The sequence below is a fragment of the Mesoplodon densirostris genome, chromosome 6 (assembly GCF_025265405.1).
Source record: "Mesoplodon densirostris isolate mMesDen1 chromosome 6, mMesDen1 primary haplotype, whole genome shotgun sequence".
NCBI classification, from domain to species: domain Eukaryota; kingdom Metazoa; phylum Chordata; class Mammalia; order Artiodactyla; family Ziphiidae; genus Mesoplodon; species Mesoplodon densirostris.
The window spans coordinates 58,220,588-58,239,741 of NC_082666.1; the positions used below are offsets into that span (position 1 = coordinate 58,220,588).

Below are 19,154 nucleotides of genomic sequence, written 5' to 3' on the forward strand. Positions count from 1 at the left end.
TTCATTGTTCCTTTTAAAACTATAAATGGTTTTATAACCCAGAAATTGTATTCTTATGCATATATCCTACAGAAATGAAACCTATCTTTATGCAGAAACTGGTACATGAAAGCACGAAGCATCTTTATTCACCATAGCCCCAAACTGGAAACTATCCAGATGCCCCTCAATGGATGTATGTGGTTGATCCATATCGTAGAATACTACTCAATAATAAAAGGAACAGACTGTTGATATCTGCTACAACTTGGATGACCCTCTAGGAAATTATACTGAGTAGAAAAAGCCAGTCTCAAAAGGATACATATACATAATAATCATGAAATTATTATAGAGATAGATAACAGATTAGTGAGTACCAGGTGATAGGGATGAGGAGAGGGGTGGATGTAGATATAAAGCTGTAGCAGAAAGGAATCTTATGGTAACGGTACAGTTAAGTATCTTGATTGCAGTGATGGTTACCTGAAGCTATACATGTGATTAAATTGCATAGAGCAACACAAATGCCATACACACCATACACAATCACAAGTAAGTGTGCATAAAAGTGGCACAGTTCGAGTGAACTCAATAGATTGTACATGCCAACTTCCTGGTTTTGATATTGTACTATAGTTGTGCAAAATGCTGGCTTTAGGGGAGGCTGGATAAAGTGTACACAGCACCTCCCTGTACATTTTTTTACAACTACCTGTGACTCTATAATTATTTCAAAATAAAAAGGTTTTCTTTCAATGCTTCCTAATAGAACCTTCCACCTAGAATTATGACAAGGATTAAATGAGCATTTAGCACTGTCTCTAGTGTAGTTAGTACTCAGTAAAAGTCAGCAGGGATTTTATATATTAATGGCCACCTTTGCTACTTAATTGGAAGACTATGTCTTAGGAGAGAGATTTAAACTAGAATATAAATTCCACGAGAGCAAGGATTTGGGCTGTTTTGTTCACTAGACTATTCCCATACCTAGAACAGTGTGATGCATATAAGGTGCTCATTAAATATGTGTTGAAGAATGAATGAAAGAGTGGTTTTGAAGGTACCATGAAGGAAGATATTTGGCAAGTAGAGCACGAGGGAATAACTTGGTAATATCCAAGGTAGGACATAGATAAAATAGCTAACATGGCAATTTGCCTGGACTGCCTATGAGAGCAAAGGGGAGGAAAGATAAGTGATCTGTGTAGATAAATTTGAACCTTCATGTGATTCTCGTTACTGTAGATTGCATCAGCCTTAGGGGGAAAGTGGAATGGTAACTGTCTTCGTGTCAGGCCCCAGTAGTGGGATTCGTAGCCTTTATTGTGTACCGTACTTTTCTAAGGTGCCCAGGTATGTAATGGTCAGTGTCCAATGGAACTGTTCCTTACTCCCATGTTCTCCACTTCACTACATGGTGGTCCTGTTCCATTCAGTGCTTCCACCACACTCGCCTCTGCCACTACTACTGCAGGTCCCATTCAACCACCAAAAAGAAGACTAGCTCTCTTAGTTTAAAGGACCCATGCAATAGTGTTTGGGCACAGGGTCTAGGGATTAAGCCAGAGAATCAGTACCACTCTGTATTAGTCCAAAGAGTTTCTGCTGACCGTGACCTAAGCCCAACACTGGGTCCAGGTCCCTCAACTCTTTTCTGTCTCAGAGTGAGTTTCCTGCCTATTCCAGCATCCTCCTTCCTTGCAAAGCACTAATCCCACAACTTTCTAGCTGTCAATCAAGAGATCAGCGTCTGCTGAGCATCCGCAGGATGCTGGCACACGGGAAGGCAAAATATAAAATACAAAGATGTGTAATGTGCAAGACACCCATGTTCAAGAAGGTTACAGTTCCAACCAAGCAAGCAAAACGGCAAACACAAGCAATCGGGAATAACTGTGAAATGATGATTCTAACTACAATCAGAGTTCAAAGAAGGGAGGTTTTATATTATGACATTTCTACAAGTATGAAGAAAGAGTAGCCTGGTCAGCACACACATCTCAGATACATGGGAGGAGAATGATTCAAGAAGCAGTGGGTCATTAGCAGTGTCAGATGCTTAGAGGAAAGTGACACGGTTCGGTGTTGGACTAGAAAGAAGCCATGTGCCTCCAACCTCATTATATATGAGCATGTGGGCTTGATTTCACTTATTTATTGTTAAATATGTATTTGTTGAGCATCTAGCACTACTGTGCTGTGGAATAATATACAATGAAAAAAGCACTGTCTCTGCCCTCAGAAGGGTGCTCAGTAGTGGGAAAGAGAGAGATGAAACAAATAATACAAAAGAATGAACTAGGGAGGAAATGGAGGGACACACAGAGCATGAGTAGAATATGAAAGTAGCCAAGCTGTGTTCGAAATGAACCCACGACATGGGTGATCTTAGTTTCCTCCTGGCCTCTCTTAGGAACAGGAGAGCAGATCAAGGAAAGGGACCAATTCTCAATATTACAGCATTTTCAGTGGAAAATGTTATATATTTGTTATTTGTGCCCTCTGTTGTTTCCCCAAAGTTTAATTACACTTTTATTTTTTTCTACTGAAGTATAGTTGATTTATAATATTGTGTTAATTTCTGCTGTACAGCAAAATGATTCAGTTATACACATGTATACAACATTCTTTTTCATATTCTTTTCTCACCTACTGCTGAGCTATAAACTCCTTAATACAGGTCAATTTGATGTATGGATAAACTAGTTTGCAGTGTTACTTGAACCTACACCATTGTGAAGGTTGTAAAAGTGCCTCTGTGACCTTCAAGACATTCAGAAGAAAATCTATGACAATTGTAGACAAGTCTAAATAATAATGCTGGAAGAGACAAAAGATCAGAAAATAACCCCTATACTTTCTCTATTCCCAGGCACCAAGTTTGCACCAAATGAACACAAAATCTGTCGTTCTGTATTAACAGCAATCACCTGGCAACGATTTTCTGGCTTCCATTGGAAGTCAGAGCTCATAAATAGTTCTTAGTATAAAATAGTAAACTATTTTTACTGTATTTGCAGTTCTAGTGACTCCTTCCCACAGGCCACTGCAAGGAAAATTCCAGTTTCTTGTTTCCCCAATACTTAGAGAGGCTCTGGAGCCCAGCTGTCTGAGCTCATATCCCAGCTCTGCCTCTTACTGGCTACATGGACATGGACAAATGGTCCAACATCCGTTAGCCTCGGGGTCCTCATGTATTAGAGGGGGCAGGACTGGTTATAATACCTGTTATTGTGAGGATACAATGAGATATAATACATGAAGCTCTTGCCACGTACTGAGCTTACAATAAACATTATCCATTATTACTGGAATCTGCTTTATTTGTGGCAAATTATTCTGTGGTATGACCAGCACCAGCATTTGTTGGACTTTTAAATTCACATCATTTTAGACACTCTTCCTTGGAAGTCAGGTAATCCAGACTTAACACGTGAGAGCACTGGGGTACTTTACCAGTCAAAGGAAATCTGTGTGACTAATGTCAGAACACCACTAACAGATTATGTTTGATTGGCATATCAAAATGGCTCATTAGCAATTGTGAGAATTGCTCAAACAATACAACAAAGTATATTGGCAACATCTGGATTCTTAAGGGGGCGGTGAGAGATGGTAGTGGTGATGGGGTTGTTAATTCCTAAATTAAGTGAATTAACCAAGGTGCTCAGTATCCTGAGTACAGAAACAGCCTGAGGCACTTCCTGCTTCTCTCTTTCCATTTACAGAATGGGGATCAATGTCTTTTATGTACCTACTTAATAAGAAGGCTTCAATAGGGGCTCTTAGGGATAGATTTAAATAACCATCATTACTATTAATTCAGCCTCTGGAGCAAGCATCAGAGGAGCTTTGGTTCCTGACGCAGGACCGCACGGTCCCCATTCTGCCTGAGTGGCCTCACTCTCTCCTGCCACCTGGTTGCATTTTTAGTAGCCACGTCGGGACCACAGGAGGCACAAGGTGAATCCTGCTCTCAGGGATCTTACGGCTTCCACTATTCGGGAGGCTGGCTAGAGCAGCTGTGGTACATACCCAATACAGCTTACCAATTTAGTGAGAAGCATTGAAACTCCTTTTTTGTTTTTATTTTACTCTTTCCAGCTTTATTGAGATGTAATTGACATATAATATATATAACATCCGTAAGTGTAGGGGTCCTACCTTCTCTGAATCTTCCAGCCTCCAGAGCTTCCTGATCAAAACTAGGCCCACTAAAGTATATGAGATGTGAAACGCTAGCCTCGCCTTGCCAATCCTGTATCCTTCAGACAATGCTGATTCATGGGACAGGGACGGAGTCAGAAGCCAAGCCAAGGAAATATAATCTGTTGTGACATCTCCTCTTCCCTGGGCTGCCAACCTTGGGCATGCTCGATTAACCGTACTCTAGTGTCCTACACAAATCACCTCTCACCATCCTAATCAATGGAATTTTCCTACTTCCCTTAGAAACCACCCTGTTCTCTAAGCCGGTTCACAACCCTGAACCTACTTTTGGCATATAGTTTGTCTTTATTCTCCCTTGTGGCTCTTATTATTAATAGTACTGATAGTAGAGCTAATACATAGCATTTACCATGTACCAAACATTGTCTAAGCACTTTACATGTATAAGCTCATTTAATCCTCCCAACAACCCTCTGAAGTAGTTATTGTTATTATCCCCATTTGACAGATGAAGAAACTAAAGCATAAAGAGATTAAGTAACTTGTCCAAAGTCACATGGCTAATAAGTGACAAAAATAAGGAAATGAACTTGCACAGTCTGGGCCTGAATTCCATATTCTTAATAACTGTATGACACCACTTCTCATCCTACATTATTTCTTCCCTCATACAACCATTTAAAAGGTAAAATGTTGTTCCTAGCTGTCTCTAAGCAATTTCACTTCCATTTCATTTTTTTGAAGGGTATCTATTCTTCTGAAGTTTCTTTCTACTATCCCAAATATTTTAAGATCATGGGAATTATTCAGATAAATCATCAAAACGCTTTGCTTCCAAGTTTTTATTACCATGCTTTTTACTTAATTTCTATCCTTTCTCTCCATCCAAACGTGTTTCTTTAAACCAGAGTTGCAAGTGGGTATTCTTGCAGCCTGGGCTGCCACCTTCAGCACTTCATTAATCTTTGAGATTCTTACTTTCCTAAAGGACAGTGACAGTGGCGTAATTACCTGGCAACCAGTAGTAAAAGTCATTTGAATTTAAATCTCTTAGTATTTCTTTCTTTAGGAATTTATTTAATCCTGTTCCCCTTAATATTTTAGGGAGTATGTTAGGGGCACAATAAAGGGAGGCAAAGGGACATGATTTTGTGTCTGATTAAGAAGTGGTTGGCTTTCTTTCCTTTTAGATTTCAGATTTGAAGTTTTTGCACCTTTTATCCAGTCTTCCCACAGGCTTTGAGGTTTATTCATCTTTAACCAGAAGGGAGATTTTAAATGTTTTTGCTTATTGAATGTAAATGTATTGAAAGCACAAGGAGACATCATTTAATACTTCCTTGTTAATTTTTTTTTTTTTTTTTTTTTTTTTGCTGTACGCGGGCCTCTCACTGCTGTGGCCTCTCCCGCTGCGGAGCACAGGCTCCGGACACACAGGCTCAGCGGCCATGGCTCACGGGCCCAGCCGCCCCGCGGCATGCGGGATCCTCCGGGATCGGGGCACGAACCCGTGTCCCCCGCATCGGCAGGCGGACTCTCAACCACTGCGCCACCAGGGAAGCCCCCCTTGTTAATTTTTTAAATGAAAATCAGTCACTCAAATCATCCCTCACCCAACCTTTCTAAATTCTAAGACATTAAAGTTAATATCAATTAAATAATGGATTAATATTTCTAATTGCCAGCATATATGTTTTGTATAACATTTATGACAAAACAATTATACTTTTAAGTCTGTTCTTGTAGACTTTATAGTGCTTCTGAGTCCTTTGCACACTGAATTTAGGGGCATTTCACAGGACTTAGTGAAAGGTTATGGTGGTGGAAGTTTATGGTTGTTACTTGACTGTTGTGAAAAATTGCTTGTCTTTCTATATCTGTTGCCAAAGCCACTGGCCAGAAAATCCACCCTTTATTTTACACACTTGTCTTTTGGCACATGAAATCTTCCCAGTAACCCACTTGATAATGTAATTTGCAGGTAGGTGATTACCAACCAGAGTAAACCGGGGGCTGTGTGTTCATGATGTAGCTATAAACTGTGTAGTATTTGCCTCATGTTTATGTGTGTGAGGTAGCCCTGGGGGCCTGTATGCAGGGTAAGCTCTGTACAAAGTCACATCAAAACTGTACTTAGTAGTCAGGGGAATCATTTCTAACCAGTGGCTTTTAAGGGCCAAAGGAAGAGAGGTGGTTTAAGGATTTGCGAATGGTTGATAGCATTAAAAATACTTTGTAAATGAGATGTGTGTTTTATTATCCGGGATGGAGGAATGTGGCACTTTCAAAACACCTATCGAACGGGTAGCAAAATTCCCACATAGAATTGGGTTTCCAGCAGGAAGGACAACAGATATTAATGGCATCATCTCAGTTGCTCAATTACTCAATTACTTGCAGTAATTAGGGAGAGGGTCAGTTTAAATTAAAGTATTGAATTACAGAATACTTCATGTTAAGTAAAAGAGGTATTCTTCAAGAATTGCTGTGGAATACTATGGATTTGGCTTAACAGATCTTTCCTATAACTGGCACAGCCTTTGTGAACGGACCACCAGGAATTGGGCTTTGAAATTGGTACAGCCCAAATGTATGATATTTTGATGTGTTTAAAATTAAGGAAATTAAAAAAGCAGAATGCATAATAAATATGCCAAGATTAATCCTCAAAGTCACATTAGTCCTCTTTTGAAGTTATCTTTTCTGTGATATCCAGTGGGTTAGCATAAACTTGCCAGATGTTCAATGACCCTGAAAAGAAAATCACAACACAGAGGCCAATCCAAAACCCAGATACTTAGTTAAATAATCCAGTTCTTAGAAACGCTATGAGCTGTGCATATCTGGATCATTTCTCTGGTCCTTCACTAGTTACTTCCAGTGTAATTAAAGCCCCTTTAAAATTGAATTCCTAACATAATCAGAGGCACATTTCCAGGACTGTGAGGCTGCTTCAAAATGCGATTAGAGGGGGGCTAAGTCAGGTGAGCATCGGGAATCATCAGTAGAGGTGGGCAAAGCCCTGAAAATGAGCAATTATCATCATATGTCACATTTCTCATCTCTTTTGCAACAGGGCTACATAAAAGGAAAGTGCAGGGGCGTTTTAATGGCCTCAGCCGCCATTTATGTGTGTGCCTAAATTTACATGTTGTAACCTGATGTATATTCATGTCTGCAAATTACACTTGAAAGTAAACTAATGATGCCAACCTCTGCTGACATTAAGCAGTGGGAAATTTTGTAAAGGATTTAGACCTTTCTCTGCACTGAGTTTTATCTTTGTAGAATCTATGTACAACACACTTTCTCTACGTTTATTGTGTCTTATGAGCCTCGTTGTTTGTGAGAGAAAAAGCAAGTCAATGGAATAGATTTTTTTTTCTTCCTTTCAGACCAAAGGACAGGTTGGGATTTTTTTTCTTCCTCAAATATTTTTTAAATCTATCTTTTCACTCCAAACTCTCTGCTGGTGATATTTTTGTTCTTATAAAGACCACACTTTTCTTTCCTCAGTTTCATCCCGTTCCTTCATGGTCTGTGATATTGCTGTGGTATCGATCCCAGCTCCTAATTATTTGTCTCCCGTTTAGCCACAAGGTGTAAATTTGCTACCTGAAAAGGCGTGCTCTGACAGTTAATCTCCATGTGTGTCCAAAGACTGCTCTGGCTGCACGGGATAATTTCCCTGCGGGATCGTTCTGTAGAATGGGGGGCCATTTGTTGAGCTGTCTAATGTGGGAGACGAGAAAATGAAAGGACTGCCAGAGAGAAACGGGATCATACGGTGGCTTTCAGAGCAAAAAGGAAATCAACGGACCATTTCAGGTCCAGTCTAGTTCCCCAAGCATGTTTCTGGAACTAGGGAAGCAGGGATATTTTCTTGTTAGTGTCTTTAGAGAAGTCACCGAGAGGGAGAGTCCCAAATTAGGAGGTTCTGGCAAATTTAGTCATGCCTGTGGGCTGTACTCAGAAATTATCTCCAGCCTAAACTCTTCATTTGTGCCTGAGCCTTACAAGTTCTTCAAGGGTCTGCAAAAGTGTTTGGGACCAGAAGAAAAAATATATGTTGACATTGACTCTAAGATCCAAAAAATTATCTACAAGATTTTGAAATGTTTAATTGAATGTTGACAAAATATGTACTATCAACTTCATTAAGTATTAAATTTAGCCTTCTTAAAAATTACATGAAACCAAATCACAGATTCAGTTTTCTCACTTTCCAAGATTTCCAGCATGCCAATCATGAATTAAGTGAATTGCACAGAGCCAGTAATTTGAAATGCAAAATTATAAGAATCCTTTCCTTTTTTTTTTTTTTTTTACACAAAAATGTATATCGTAGGTGGGATGTGAGGGCATCTTCACGTTCTTTCTGTGACACGTGTGGTAGGACTAAAAAAAGAGAGCCCAGGGCCCATGAAGATTTTAAAACAGCTCTGCCCTCGTCTTCTCTTCTCCAAGTGTGTGATTAGTCCTGAAGACTCAGGTTAGCAAAGACGCTCATTGGAGAACCAGTTTCTTCTTGCCGTTTGCACCCGTAGTTGAGGTGAAGTGACAAAGGCGGTGGTCTGATCACGAGGAAGTCCCCGAGGCACCTGTATACCCTTGGAAAGATCACAGGACAGTGCCTGGTTCTGTTGAAGAGGGAGTGTTCGTATTAAGCGGGGGAAGCAAAGCCGTCCAGTTGGGACATGTTAGAAGAGCACCAGTGTCCCTCGTCTGAGTTGTGTTCTCTCCCAACAGATGACCGGCTCTCACGTGCCCTTGTGTTTTAGTCAACTTTTCTCAGTGTGACAGATATTTCCTTTTTTAGAATGGAAAATGTGAAGTGGTGGGGCAGGAAGGAAGGTGGATTATCTGGATTCCATGTGTGATGATCTTAGTCTTTCCTTCAAAGGCTTAACGTCTTCAGGCTTTTATGTTATTCATCACACTTGGGACGGTGAATGTCAGTTCCCTCCGAAAGACATGGAATATGACAGGTCCTTGTAATCCCAGCCCCAAATAATGACCACTAAGAAGAATAACCACTAATGATTCTTGCAGAACTTTTTTCTTTACATATACTGCAGTATTATTAATTGATTTTCTTTTATAAAATGAGGTAATAAATAAGGCTTTTAAATTTTTTTCACTTAACGATATATCTTAGATATTTTTCCTTGTCAACACATGTGTACTTAGCTCATTCATTGTAGTGGCCACATGACATTCCACTGGATGACTGGACCACAATTGATTTAACTGCCCTCTGTTACTGGACATTTAAGTTGGCCATTCAGCTTTGATCTTTCAAGCGAAAGTACCATATGCCTAAATAAACCATGATATATTAGCTAGAAATATACACTCTTGACCCCCTGCATTGGCATAGTCCTTCCCAGGAGCAGAAAGAACCAAATCTTTCTCTGTACTGATGCTTGTGATTAAATGTAAAACCTATATGTGTTTAGTTATTTCTGTGTCTTTTGTTTCTGCCTTTTCCTCTTATGCAGTCATCTGCAGCCAGGGACAAGGATGAACAGGCTCTACCGGTAGGAAGCAGTGGCCTTGCCTGTACCTGTTCATGTGCCTGTGGAGGGTGTGAGGGCAGGGGTGGGTGGAAGGGGCTCTTGTGCTCAACATCCTCTCCCTTGGAATACTTAAAGGGTTTAATCTGCTGGTGTGTGTATGCTCTGTCCTATAATTAGTGTCAACTGAATTCTTACATTCAACGACAAATTATTTCTGGGACTGGGTTTCAAAAAGTTTGAGTTCTCTCTTTCACTTGGCATGGAAAAGTTGAAAGAGTGAGATATTTCCAAATTACATTCCAAGGGATGTTGAGCAGATATTTGGGGACAGCGAGGATCTAATGCTTGGTATCTATTTGTGCATCTGCATGCACCTATGTTTTTGGTTGGAAGTTTCTTTTGGTTCCATCAAAAGAAATGCTGCATGAGATCGATCTATATATTCAATATACATAATGCCCCGAAGACTGCTTTAAGTTCTGTAGACATAATCCTAGGCTAATGAAGATTTCCACAAGAGAGTTCTTTCGGTTTCCCAAAATAAGGACCATAGTAACAGTGATTATAACAAATTATTAACAACAAACACATTTTCCAGTTCCTGTCCAATTAACATGTCACATTTTGTATTGTGCAGCTTGGCAAGGAAATGACCATCAGTTTTTGTGTTCAGCCATCAAACAGTGATCAACTCTATTCAAATCTTTTAACCTTGCCCCTAAAATTTTTTGAGCCTTAATCTTCTGAACCAAATAACACAATGCATTAAAAAATGTTCCAGATTTTTGAAGCTGAAAGGACTAGTAATGAAGATACATATGACCCCACTCTTCCTCCTGTGATGCTCAGAGCAGAGACTTCTGACATGCATTGAGAGCCCATAGGATATGCCTGATCCAGTACTGGGCTAGGGGTGCAGACCCAGTCTCTTCCTTTGTGAATCATGATCTGGTTCACCAATGAGACACCAGTAATCCCCTCTGATTCTTCTCCAAACCCTATAGAGTTGGAAATATTATTTCTAATAGAATATCAACTATAATAAAATCACACTAAAAAATTCCGATTTTTCCATGTATCTCACACTGACATTTTACCCATACTTCAAGCTTACTCTGGGTTTCATGTTTGTCTCCAAACATGTGGCTCAGTTTTAATAAGTATTCTGTAAAACAAGGGATGAGTGGGCAATAGTTTGGAGACACTGTCCAAGTTAATCAAGTTAACCAGATTTCTTTAGTGTTAGACTTAGTGGTCTAATGTGTATCTTAACACTCTAAAGGTGAGTTGGTCTAGGATGTAGCAATGTCCAAATATATTTGGTCATGGAGTCTCTTGTGGGACTTTTCTTGGGAAACCCCCTTGTGGATCTGGAGTGTGATGGAATATTTTGCAAAACCCTGTAACGTAAAGGACTCTATGGAGCCAGGAAGGTTCTCTGTGGATTCATAATAGGAGATTCTCTCTCTTCAAATCTCATTTAACATAGACTGTAAGGCTTCATGGATGAGAGCTGTGGTTCCCATCGTGGAGATGAGGTACCCCGGAATGTGTGCAGGATGTCCCTTTGCGGAGCAAGGGGGAAATATTAGCACCTCTATTGTTTGCTTTCTTTGTTACTCTTCATTATTTCTACTTTTGCAGATGTTTTATGATATATATGCCCATATTTTAGTATGTGTCTGGATATAGATAGAGATACATATGAATATAGATACAGATATAGATATAGATAGATGCATATATACACACTCAAAAATTTTACTGGTAGGAGGCACAATCCAGACATCTTAGAGACCACCCACTGGTTCAGAGAACAGATTTTGAGTGAAGCAGACCTGCAACCCATTCGTCTATCCTCCATTTTTTATCTGTGTGACCCGAACACCTCATTTCTCTTCTCTAAGACTAAATTTCCTCATCTGTCTAAAGGGAACAATATGGTATCTAGTTCATAGGGTTCACTTAGAGAATGGAGGTGAAGGCTATGCACGTTGACTAGCATATAATAAGTTCTCAACAGATAGATAGCAATTAATCCCTTTAGTAGGAAAGAATGTGAGAATGCCATTCCTTCAGGAGACTTTGAAGGAATGTGCGCAGAAAATCTTTGGTTCCGTTGTGTGTGAGCCTCTGACAGGCTAGGTGAGGACTTGCCTTGCATTTCTGAGCACTAACGGCCTCTTTGTCTGGTCCCTCTGCTCAGGCGAAGCCGCGTCTGCAGCGGGGTGGAAGCTCCGCCTCCCTCCACAACAGTCTCATGAGGAACAGCATCTTCCAGCTCATGATACACACCCTCGACCCGCTCGCTGAAGGTAAACATCAGGCTTTCGCTTGGTGGGGGGCGGGAGGGAGAGGATGTGCCAAGTCCTCTTTTTATAAAATACGTTCACGCTTCCGTCACAAACCGGCTGATGTCCGCGTGTTACCCTCTGCCAGAGGCAGCCCTGGCCCTTCTGCGTGCGTATCTGCAGCCGCCCAGCTCGTGATCAGAGATTTTTCACCAGGAGCAGGAGTGGAGGTCCGTGCGCTGATTCTGTCTGTTGATGCCTCTAGCATAAATACGGTCTGCTACGAGGCGGAGAAGACAAGAGCGGTTTCTCTCCCTTCCAGATAGAGTAACAGTTCTCTTTCGTCATCCTCCTAAGTTGCAAAATGAAGTTATATGTGAAGAAAAATTGATAAGTTGTACATCTTAAAAAAAGAAAAGGGCTTCCCTGGTGGCGCAGTGGTTGAGAGTCCGCCTGCCGATGCAGGGGACACGGGTTCGTGCCCCGGTCCGGGAAGATCCCACATGCCGTGGAGCGGCTGGGCCCGTGAGCCATGGCCGCTGGGCCTGCGCGTCCGGAGCCTGTGCTCCGCAACGGGAGAGGCCACAATAGTGAGGGGCCCGCGTACCACAAAAAAAAAAAAAAAGAAAAAGAGGAGACAAGAACTCTGTGACTTAGGAGGGCTGTAATTAGTTTAGAGAATGATGTTCACTGCAGAGCACTGATGTTGTACCTATTCTTTGGCAACTGGAAGGTGGGAGGTGAGCTTCTAAGCACCCAAAGAGCGCTCTCTAAGAAAACTGCTTAGGATCAGACTGAAGAGGCCTGGTTCACCTCCTAGGGACATTATATAAACCATCACCAAGAGTTCAGTATTGTGTTCTTCCAGTTTTACTCATTCAGAAGGAAGCCAGGTGCATCTTGTTTCTTGAATTGCATAAGTGTCCTAAAAAGTTATTTTTTCAAGGAAGCAGATATCTGACGCATCAAATAGCTATCAGAGTTAGGCTACTAGCAAAGGGTTCAAATATAACGAAGTCTTCTGTTCTCCCTTCATCCCTGGACCTTACAGTAAGGCCTGATGTTACACGGAGGCGAATGGCCTGGGAAACAGGTCTCTGCCACTGACAAATTATCCCCACATAAATCAGAGCACTTAACCAATATAAAGCTTGGCTAAATAATTTCAAGGGTTCAGGCCATCAGGAGATTCAGATGCAGTCAAGAAAACTCTGGGACCTCAAGAGCGGCTCCCCAGGTCCTGTCTCCCCTTGTTAGGCACGCACCTTCACCCAGAATAATAAGTGAGGATCACGGGCTCACCTCTCACTGTGGAGTATTTCAGTTGTAAAACATTTCCACCTTATACCCCAGAGAGTTACGTAGCTGATGTGATATTTTCAAAAGAGCCTTCTTTCATAGATCCTGAGTTCTGTTTATTCAGGTAATCCTTTGCTGGGAACATCTTAAATATCATTACTCTCTTTACCAGAGGTCCCCATGACAAGGAAACTAGCCCTGGCCACTAGCCTTCTTTTCCTCCCCAACAGGGTCACCCCCACAAAAATGATCTCAGGGAGTGAGGGGATCGCAGGACAACCTCCGCCCAGCCACGAAGCATTTGTGTGACTTTGGGCAACTTAGAGCCTCTCTAGTACTTGGTTCTTTCACCTACAGTAATAGTTACCTTTGTCTGGTACTTTATAATTGACAAAGTATTTTCACACCTGTGAATCTTTGCTTTATAATAACACTTCATAGCTAACATTATTATTCTAATTTCATAAAATAGGGTACCACCAAAATAGATCTCAAATGTTATCTCCTTCTCTCTCTGCCAGCTCTTTATTCCAAGCCGTCTTCATCGCTTCCTAGCTGGTCTTCCACTTCCTCCGTTGCCTCTTTCTTTGCATATTTTCCACACAGCAGCCCAATCTTCTTAAAAAGTAAATCAAATTATGTCACTCCTATTAACCTACAGTGGCTTCTCATGGCTCTTAGGAAAATTGTGAAATACTTGCCATGGTCTGCATGATCTGTCTCTTTCTCCAAACTCACGTGGACTCACTTTGCTTTAGCCAGACAGAGGCCTTCTGTCGTAAAACAGATGCTTCTTTCCTGCCTCAGGGTCTTGGCATAGGCTATTCCCCCCCGCCCAGAATACTTTTCTTTCTCCCGTTTTCTTCCACTTTTCCGAGCTTTATTCCTGCCCCTTCTTCAGTGCTCTGTGAAAATAACACCTCCTGACCATCCAGTATAAATCAGGGTCCCAATCATCCTCTCTCAATGCACCCTTTAATTTTTCCTTTTTGCCCACATTACAATTTGTGTGGTTATTTGTTCACTGCCTGTCTCCCCCAGGACATGGTAAATTTCTAGAGAGCAGGGATTCTGTTTATTTACTAGTTGTCCCCAAGATCTAGCAGTCTACCTGGCACATGGTAGCTGCTAAGGCTTAGAAGAATTAAGCAACTTGGCCAAAGTCATGCTTTTGCTCTGATAGTCACACAATTTCAAAGCCCTCTAAAGCCCCATGGGTTTAAGATTGTATCTTGGTTATTTTGAGCCACCATCTTCTCCACGCATCACCCAAAAGAGTCAGGTGAGAGAAGAAATGAACTATCTTATCTGCCCCAACTTGATTTTGAGTAGGCAGGCAACTGGGTATATTTATTTCTGGCAAGGCACGTTATGTAAGTGATTGAGGACAGACTCCAGAGCCAGACTCTCTGGATTCAAATTCCAGCTCTGCATTTATTAGCTGTGTGACCTTGGATAAGTTACTTAACCTCTCTGTACCTCAGTTTCCTCATCTGTAAAAATCAGGATAATATATAATGATGTCTGCATCATAAGGTTGTTATAAGGACTAAAGGAGTGAATATACATTAAGCATTGAACACATTGCCTAGCAGATCGTAAACACCATATACAGGTTTGGAATTACTCTGTTCCATTATTTTGAAAAATAATGCAGCATATGAATGTTTTAATTTAAAACATTCAAAAGGTTATGCGAGAAAAATAAGTCTTCCTCCACCAACAACCTCCCAATTTTCTCCAGTCCCCCAATTCTCCCAGAGGAAACCACATCTACCAATTTCTTGGGGCTCATCCCAGAGATGATCTGTGCATATACAACTCTGTGTGTGTGTGTGTGTGTGTGTGTGTGTGTCATTGCCCATAGGTCTCAACAATCTAAATTTCTGTGTTTTTTGTTTGAGGGAGTTCAGTTTCTGGTAGGGCTTGTTTTTGTTTTTCTCTTTGATGGGGAGGTTATACTTTGTGAGATAAGAGAGAGTGCATCTGAGTTGTCTCGGTGTTGGGCCATCAGTGATTTTCCGAAACACCTGGCCCTTGTAGGGCTGTGCTGCTGTTAAAATGTTTGTTCCTGCTGTACCAAGATGTGCCTTCCAAATCTGGATGTCTGCTTTCAAGGTGAAACCTCTCCCCGAAAGACATGGAGTGCTCCAGTGGTGTGAATCTGGGAGAATGCTGAGAGCCATAATCAGTTCTGGACTTGAGTGATTAGAAAATATAGAAAGTACTTCAATGCTTTAAAATTGCTCCATAGCACGCGGCCAAGAAAGCAGATTGCTCTGGTATTTTTCCCCCAAAAAAATTCACAATCATTTTCCATTCCAAGAACATTCCAAGCTCTCAAAAATAGTCATCTCTCTTTTAGTTTGCATCTAATCACTTGAGTTCACACATCCGCATGCCAAACTGTCACCTTTTAACAATATAGAGTGTGCTGGTTACATCACCTGACCCCATGAACACTGCAGTGGCTTCTCTGTTATACTAATGGTTGTTCCTGGCGTCTGCCTTGCTGAGTCGTGCATTGGCACCACATGGCAAACAGTGTTCATAAAGGGAAGTTTTCAGCATCACCTGGGACAGATGACCTATGGAAAGACAGTCAATGCCCTTCCCCAGGGCACTGACTCCTACACTAGTTGCCACCTTATTATGGGGGCCTAATTGTTTGCTTGTTTGCTTATTGGCCTTGGGCACTCTTCACCCTATTGTTTCCCTGTTGCTGGAGGAGGAGGGTGTGCTGAAATATTCGTTACAGCAGAAAATTAAACTGAACTACTAAAAAAAATAATAAAATGCCCTTTTTCTCATCTGTGCCATTCCGGTGTCAATCCAGTGATGGAGCCCTTACTTAAAGCTTTAATTGGTAGTCAGTTGGGCCTCTGAGCCCAAGCCACGAGATCCTGCAGTGTTTGTGTTTGTTATCTATTGATGTGTAACAAAGCACCCAAGACTTAGTGGCTTAAAACCACCCCCATATTATTCCTGCTCGTGATTTCATGGATCAGGAATTTGGGTGATTCAGGGACCAGCGGGGTGATTCTTTTGTTCTGTGTGGTATCAACAGAGGTCATTTTTGATGCTATTCAGCTAGGAGACCTGCAGGTTAGAAGGTCCAAAAGGGCCTCGCTCACACGTCTGGCACCTTTGAAGGTGCAGCTGGAAGGCCAGGCTCGGCTGGGCCCCCTGACTCTCCAGGTTGTCTCAGGGCCTTTCCACATGCTTGGCATTCTTACACGGTGGCTGAGGACTCCAAGAGCAAACCTTCCAAGAGGCCCAGGCCGTGGCAGCAAAGCTTCCCATGACCTAGCCTGGGAAGTCCCAGGAAGTCACTTCTACTGTATTCTACTCATCAAGCCATCACAAAGGCCAGCCGAGACTCAAGACGGGGAGGAGGATACTCTGCCTCTTCATGGGAAGATAGCAGAGAACGTGAAACCACCTTTCATCTAACCTAAACTGTTTCAGGGACACACATCACTGAGAGCTTCGTCTGTCCGTGGCTCACTGGTGTGCTCTGGGCACACTACACTGTGTAGAAGGGACAAAGCCATCGTCAGCTTGCCTTAGGTGAAGATTTAGTCCAAATAAGACCGAGCTGTGCCTTTCCATGGCCACAGAATTCTGAACAGGACATTGTTGATGAAAAGAAGAAATCTGCTTAAGGCTCATATAAATGGTTGGAATAAAGATTTTTGTTTCTTTTATAAGAAAGCCCTGGAGAACTAGCACTCTTGGTCTTTGAGATCACAGTATGACTGTCTGAATTGATCTTTCTAAAAAATCCAGTGTCCCATGTTGGTTTTAACATTTCTCTAAACAAGCCATTATATTTACCCAAGTGTACATCTTTTTTTTTTTTTTTTTTTTTGGCGGTACACGGGCCTCTCACTGTTGTGGCCTCTCCCGTTGTGGAGCACAGGCTCCGGACGCGCAGGCTCAGCGGCCATGGCTCATGGGCCCAGCCGCTCTGCAGCATGTGGGACCCTCCCAGACCGGGGCACGAACCCACGTCCCCTGCATCGGCCGGCAGACTCTCAACCACTGCGCCACCAGGGAAGCCCCCAAGTGTACGTCTTTATGAACCTATAACAAGGATGCTGGGTGTAGCGCTTTGGTGTGAGAAGTAGCTGTTATTACTTTGCCTAATAATACTAATGATGATAGTATTTGCCGAGGGCTTTACTATAAGACAGGCACTATGCTGCGTGCTCTACAGAAACCATCCCATGTAATCCTCACACCAGCCCTACTCCGTCAGCCCAAGAAGCACACTGACATGTAAAGAGGCTGTGTCTTGCCTCACCGGGTGACACAGGAAGTAAATGGCAGAGCCAGAATTTGAGCCTGTGGCTGCCTGACTCAGTCCATTCTTGTCGTTCTTGTGCTGCTCTGCCTCCTTGTGTAACCTCGTGTCCAGCTCAGTGTCCCTTTTTCTTCTAATGTAGATGCCAGCCTAAACACCAGGAGCTCTGACCTCTCCCTGGACCAATTATACGTTCATGTTGTAAGATGTGAATTTCCCCTACAGAAGCCTCTGCAGCAAGGCCTGGCCTGGCCTTAGCTTCCCCCCTCCATTCCCTCACACCTTGAGTTACAGCCACACTCGTGAGTCCACAAGCGCACCTTGCTCTCATTTGCTTTTGCTTAAGCGCAGGAATTACCACTGATCTCACCATCCAGCATGATGTGGGTACTGTCCTACACAGCAAAAGGAACCCCATAGCCAACTCTGTAATTCCGGGAGAGCCCAGTGACTGGGTGATGAAATGGAGAGGTTGCTGTGAGGACAAGGCTTAGAGTTTGGCCGTGGCGCATATGTGGTCCAAGAGTCAGACTCTCAGTGTTCAGATCCTGGCTCAGCCTCTAGCTCTGAGACCTCGAACAAGCTTCTCAACCTCATCGGGCCTCAGTTTTTCCACTTTTAAAATGGAATAATGTTAGCAGCACGAGCATAAGTTTATGAGTAGTATTTTCCAACATGAAAGGGCCTTGGTTTCTTCATTTGTAAAAAGGAATAATAATAGTTCCACCATCAGAAGCTTATGGTGAGTATTCAGTATTCAAAAAGCATATAATTAGCGCTCCGTGACTGTTGGCAATGACTTTTCAGTTAAAATTGTGTTCAGTGTGGGCTTCCCTGGTGACGCAGTGGTTGAGAGTCCGCCTGCCAATGCAGGGGACACGGGTTCGTGCCCCAGTCTGGGAGGATCCCACATGCTGCGGAGCGGCTGGGCCCGTGAGCCATGGCCGCTGAGCCTGTGCATCCAGGGCCTGTGCTCCGCAATGGGAGAGGCCACAGCAGTGAGAGGCCTGCGTACCACAAAAAAAAAAAAAAAAAAAAATTGTGTTCAGTGTCACGTAATAGAATCCAACTACAGTGGCTTAATTTAATAGTTTTTCTTCTTTAAGACTTTATTTTTCTAAAGCTGTTTAAGGTTTACAATAAAACTGAGAGGAAGATACAGAGATTTCCCATATCCCTCCTGCCCCACACATGCATATCCTCCTCCATTATCAGCGTCACTCACCAGCATGGTACATTTTTGCTGAGCATGAACCCACACTGACACATCATAATCACCCAAAGTCCGTAGATTACCTTCGGGTTCACTCTTGGTGTTGTACATTCTGTGGGTTTAGGCAAATGTATGACGACATTTATCCGTCACTGTAATATCAGAGTATTTTCACTGCCCTAAAACACCTCTGTCCTCTGCCTATTCATCCTTGTCGCCCTCTCTCACACACACACCCCTGCAAACCACTGATCCTTTTATTGTCTCCATAGTTTTGCCTTTTCCAGAACATCATATAGTTGCAATCACAGTATATAGCCTCTTTAGGTTGGCCTTAATAGTTTTGTAGGATTTTATTTCTCTTATTTAACTAG

General features: G+C 42.2%; 1 protein-coding gene across 2 annotated transcripts in view; it reads left to right on the forward strand.

Moving 5' to 3' along the window:
* The window catches only part of SLC24A2 (solute carrier family 24 member 2), a 245,001-nt gene that overhangs the window by 136,313 nt on the left and 89,534 nt on the right, over positions 1–19,154 (forward strand). For both annotated transcript variants that reach the window (XM_060101488.1, XM_060101489.1), the window contains exons 2-3: positions 9,654–9,692; positions 11,878–11,986. In XM_060101488.1, the coding sequence (XP_059957471.1) occupies positions 9,654–9,692; positions 11,878–11,986 (148 nt within the window). The remainder of the gene's footprint in view (positions 1–9,653; positions 9,693–11,877; positions 11,987–19,154) is intronic.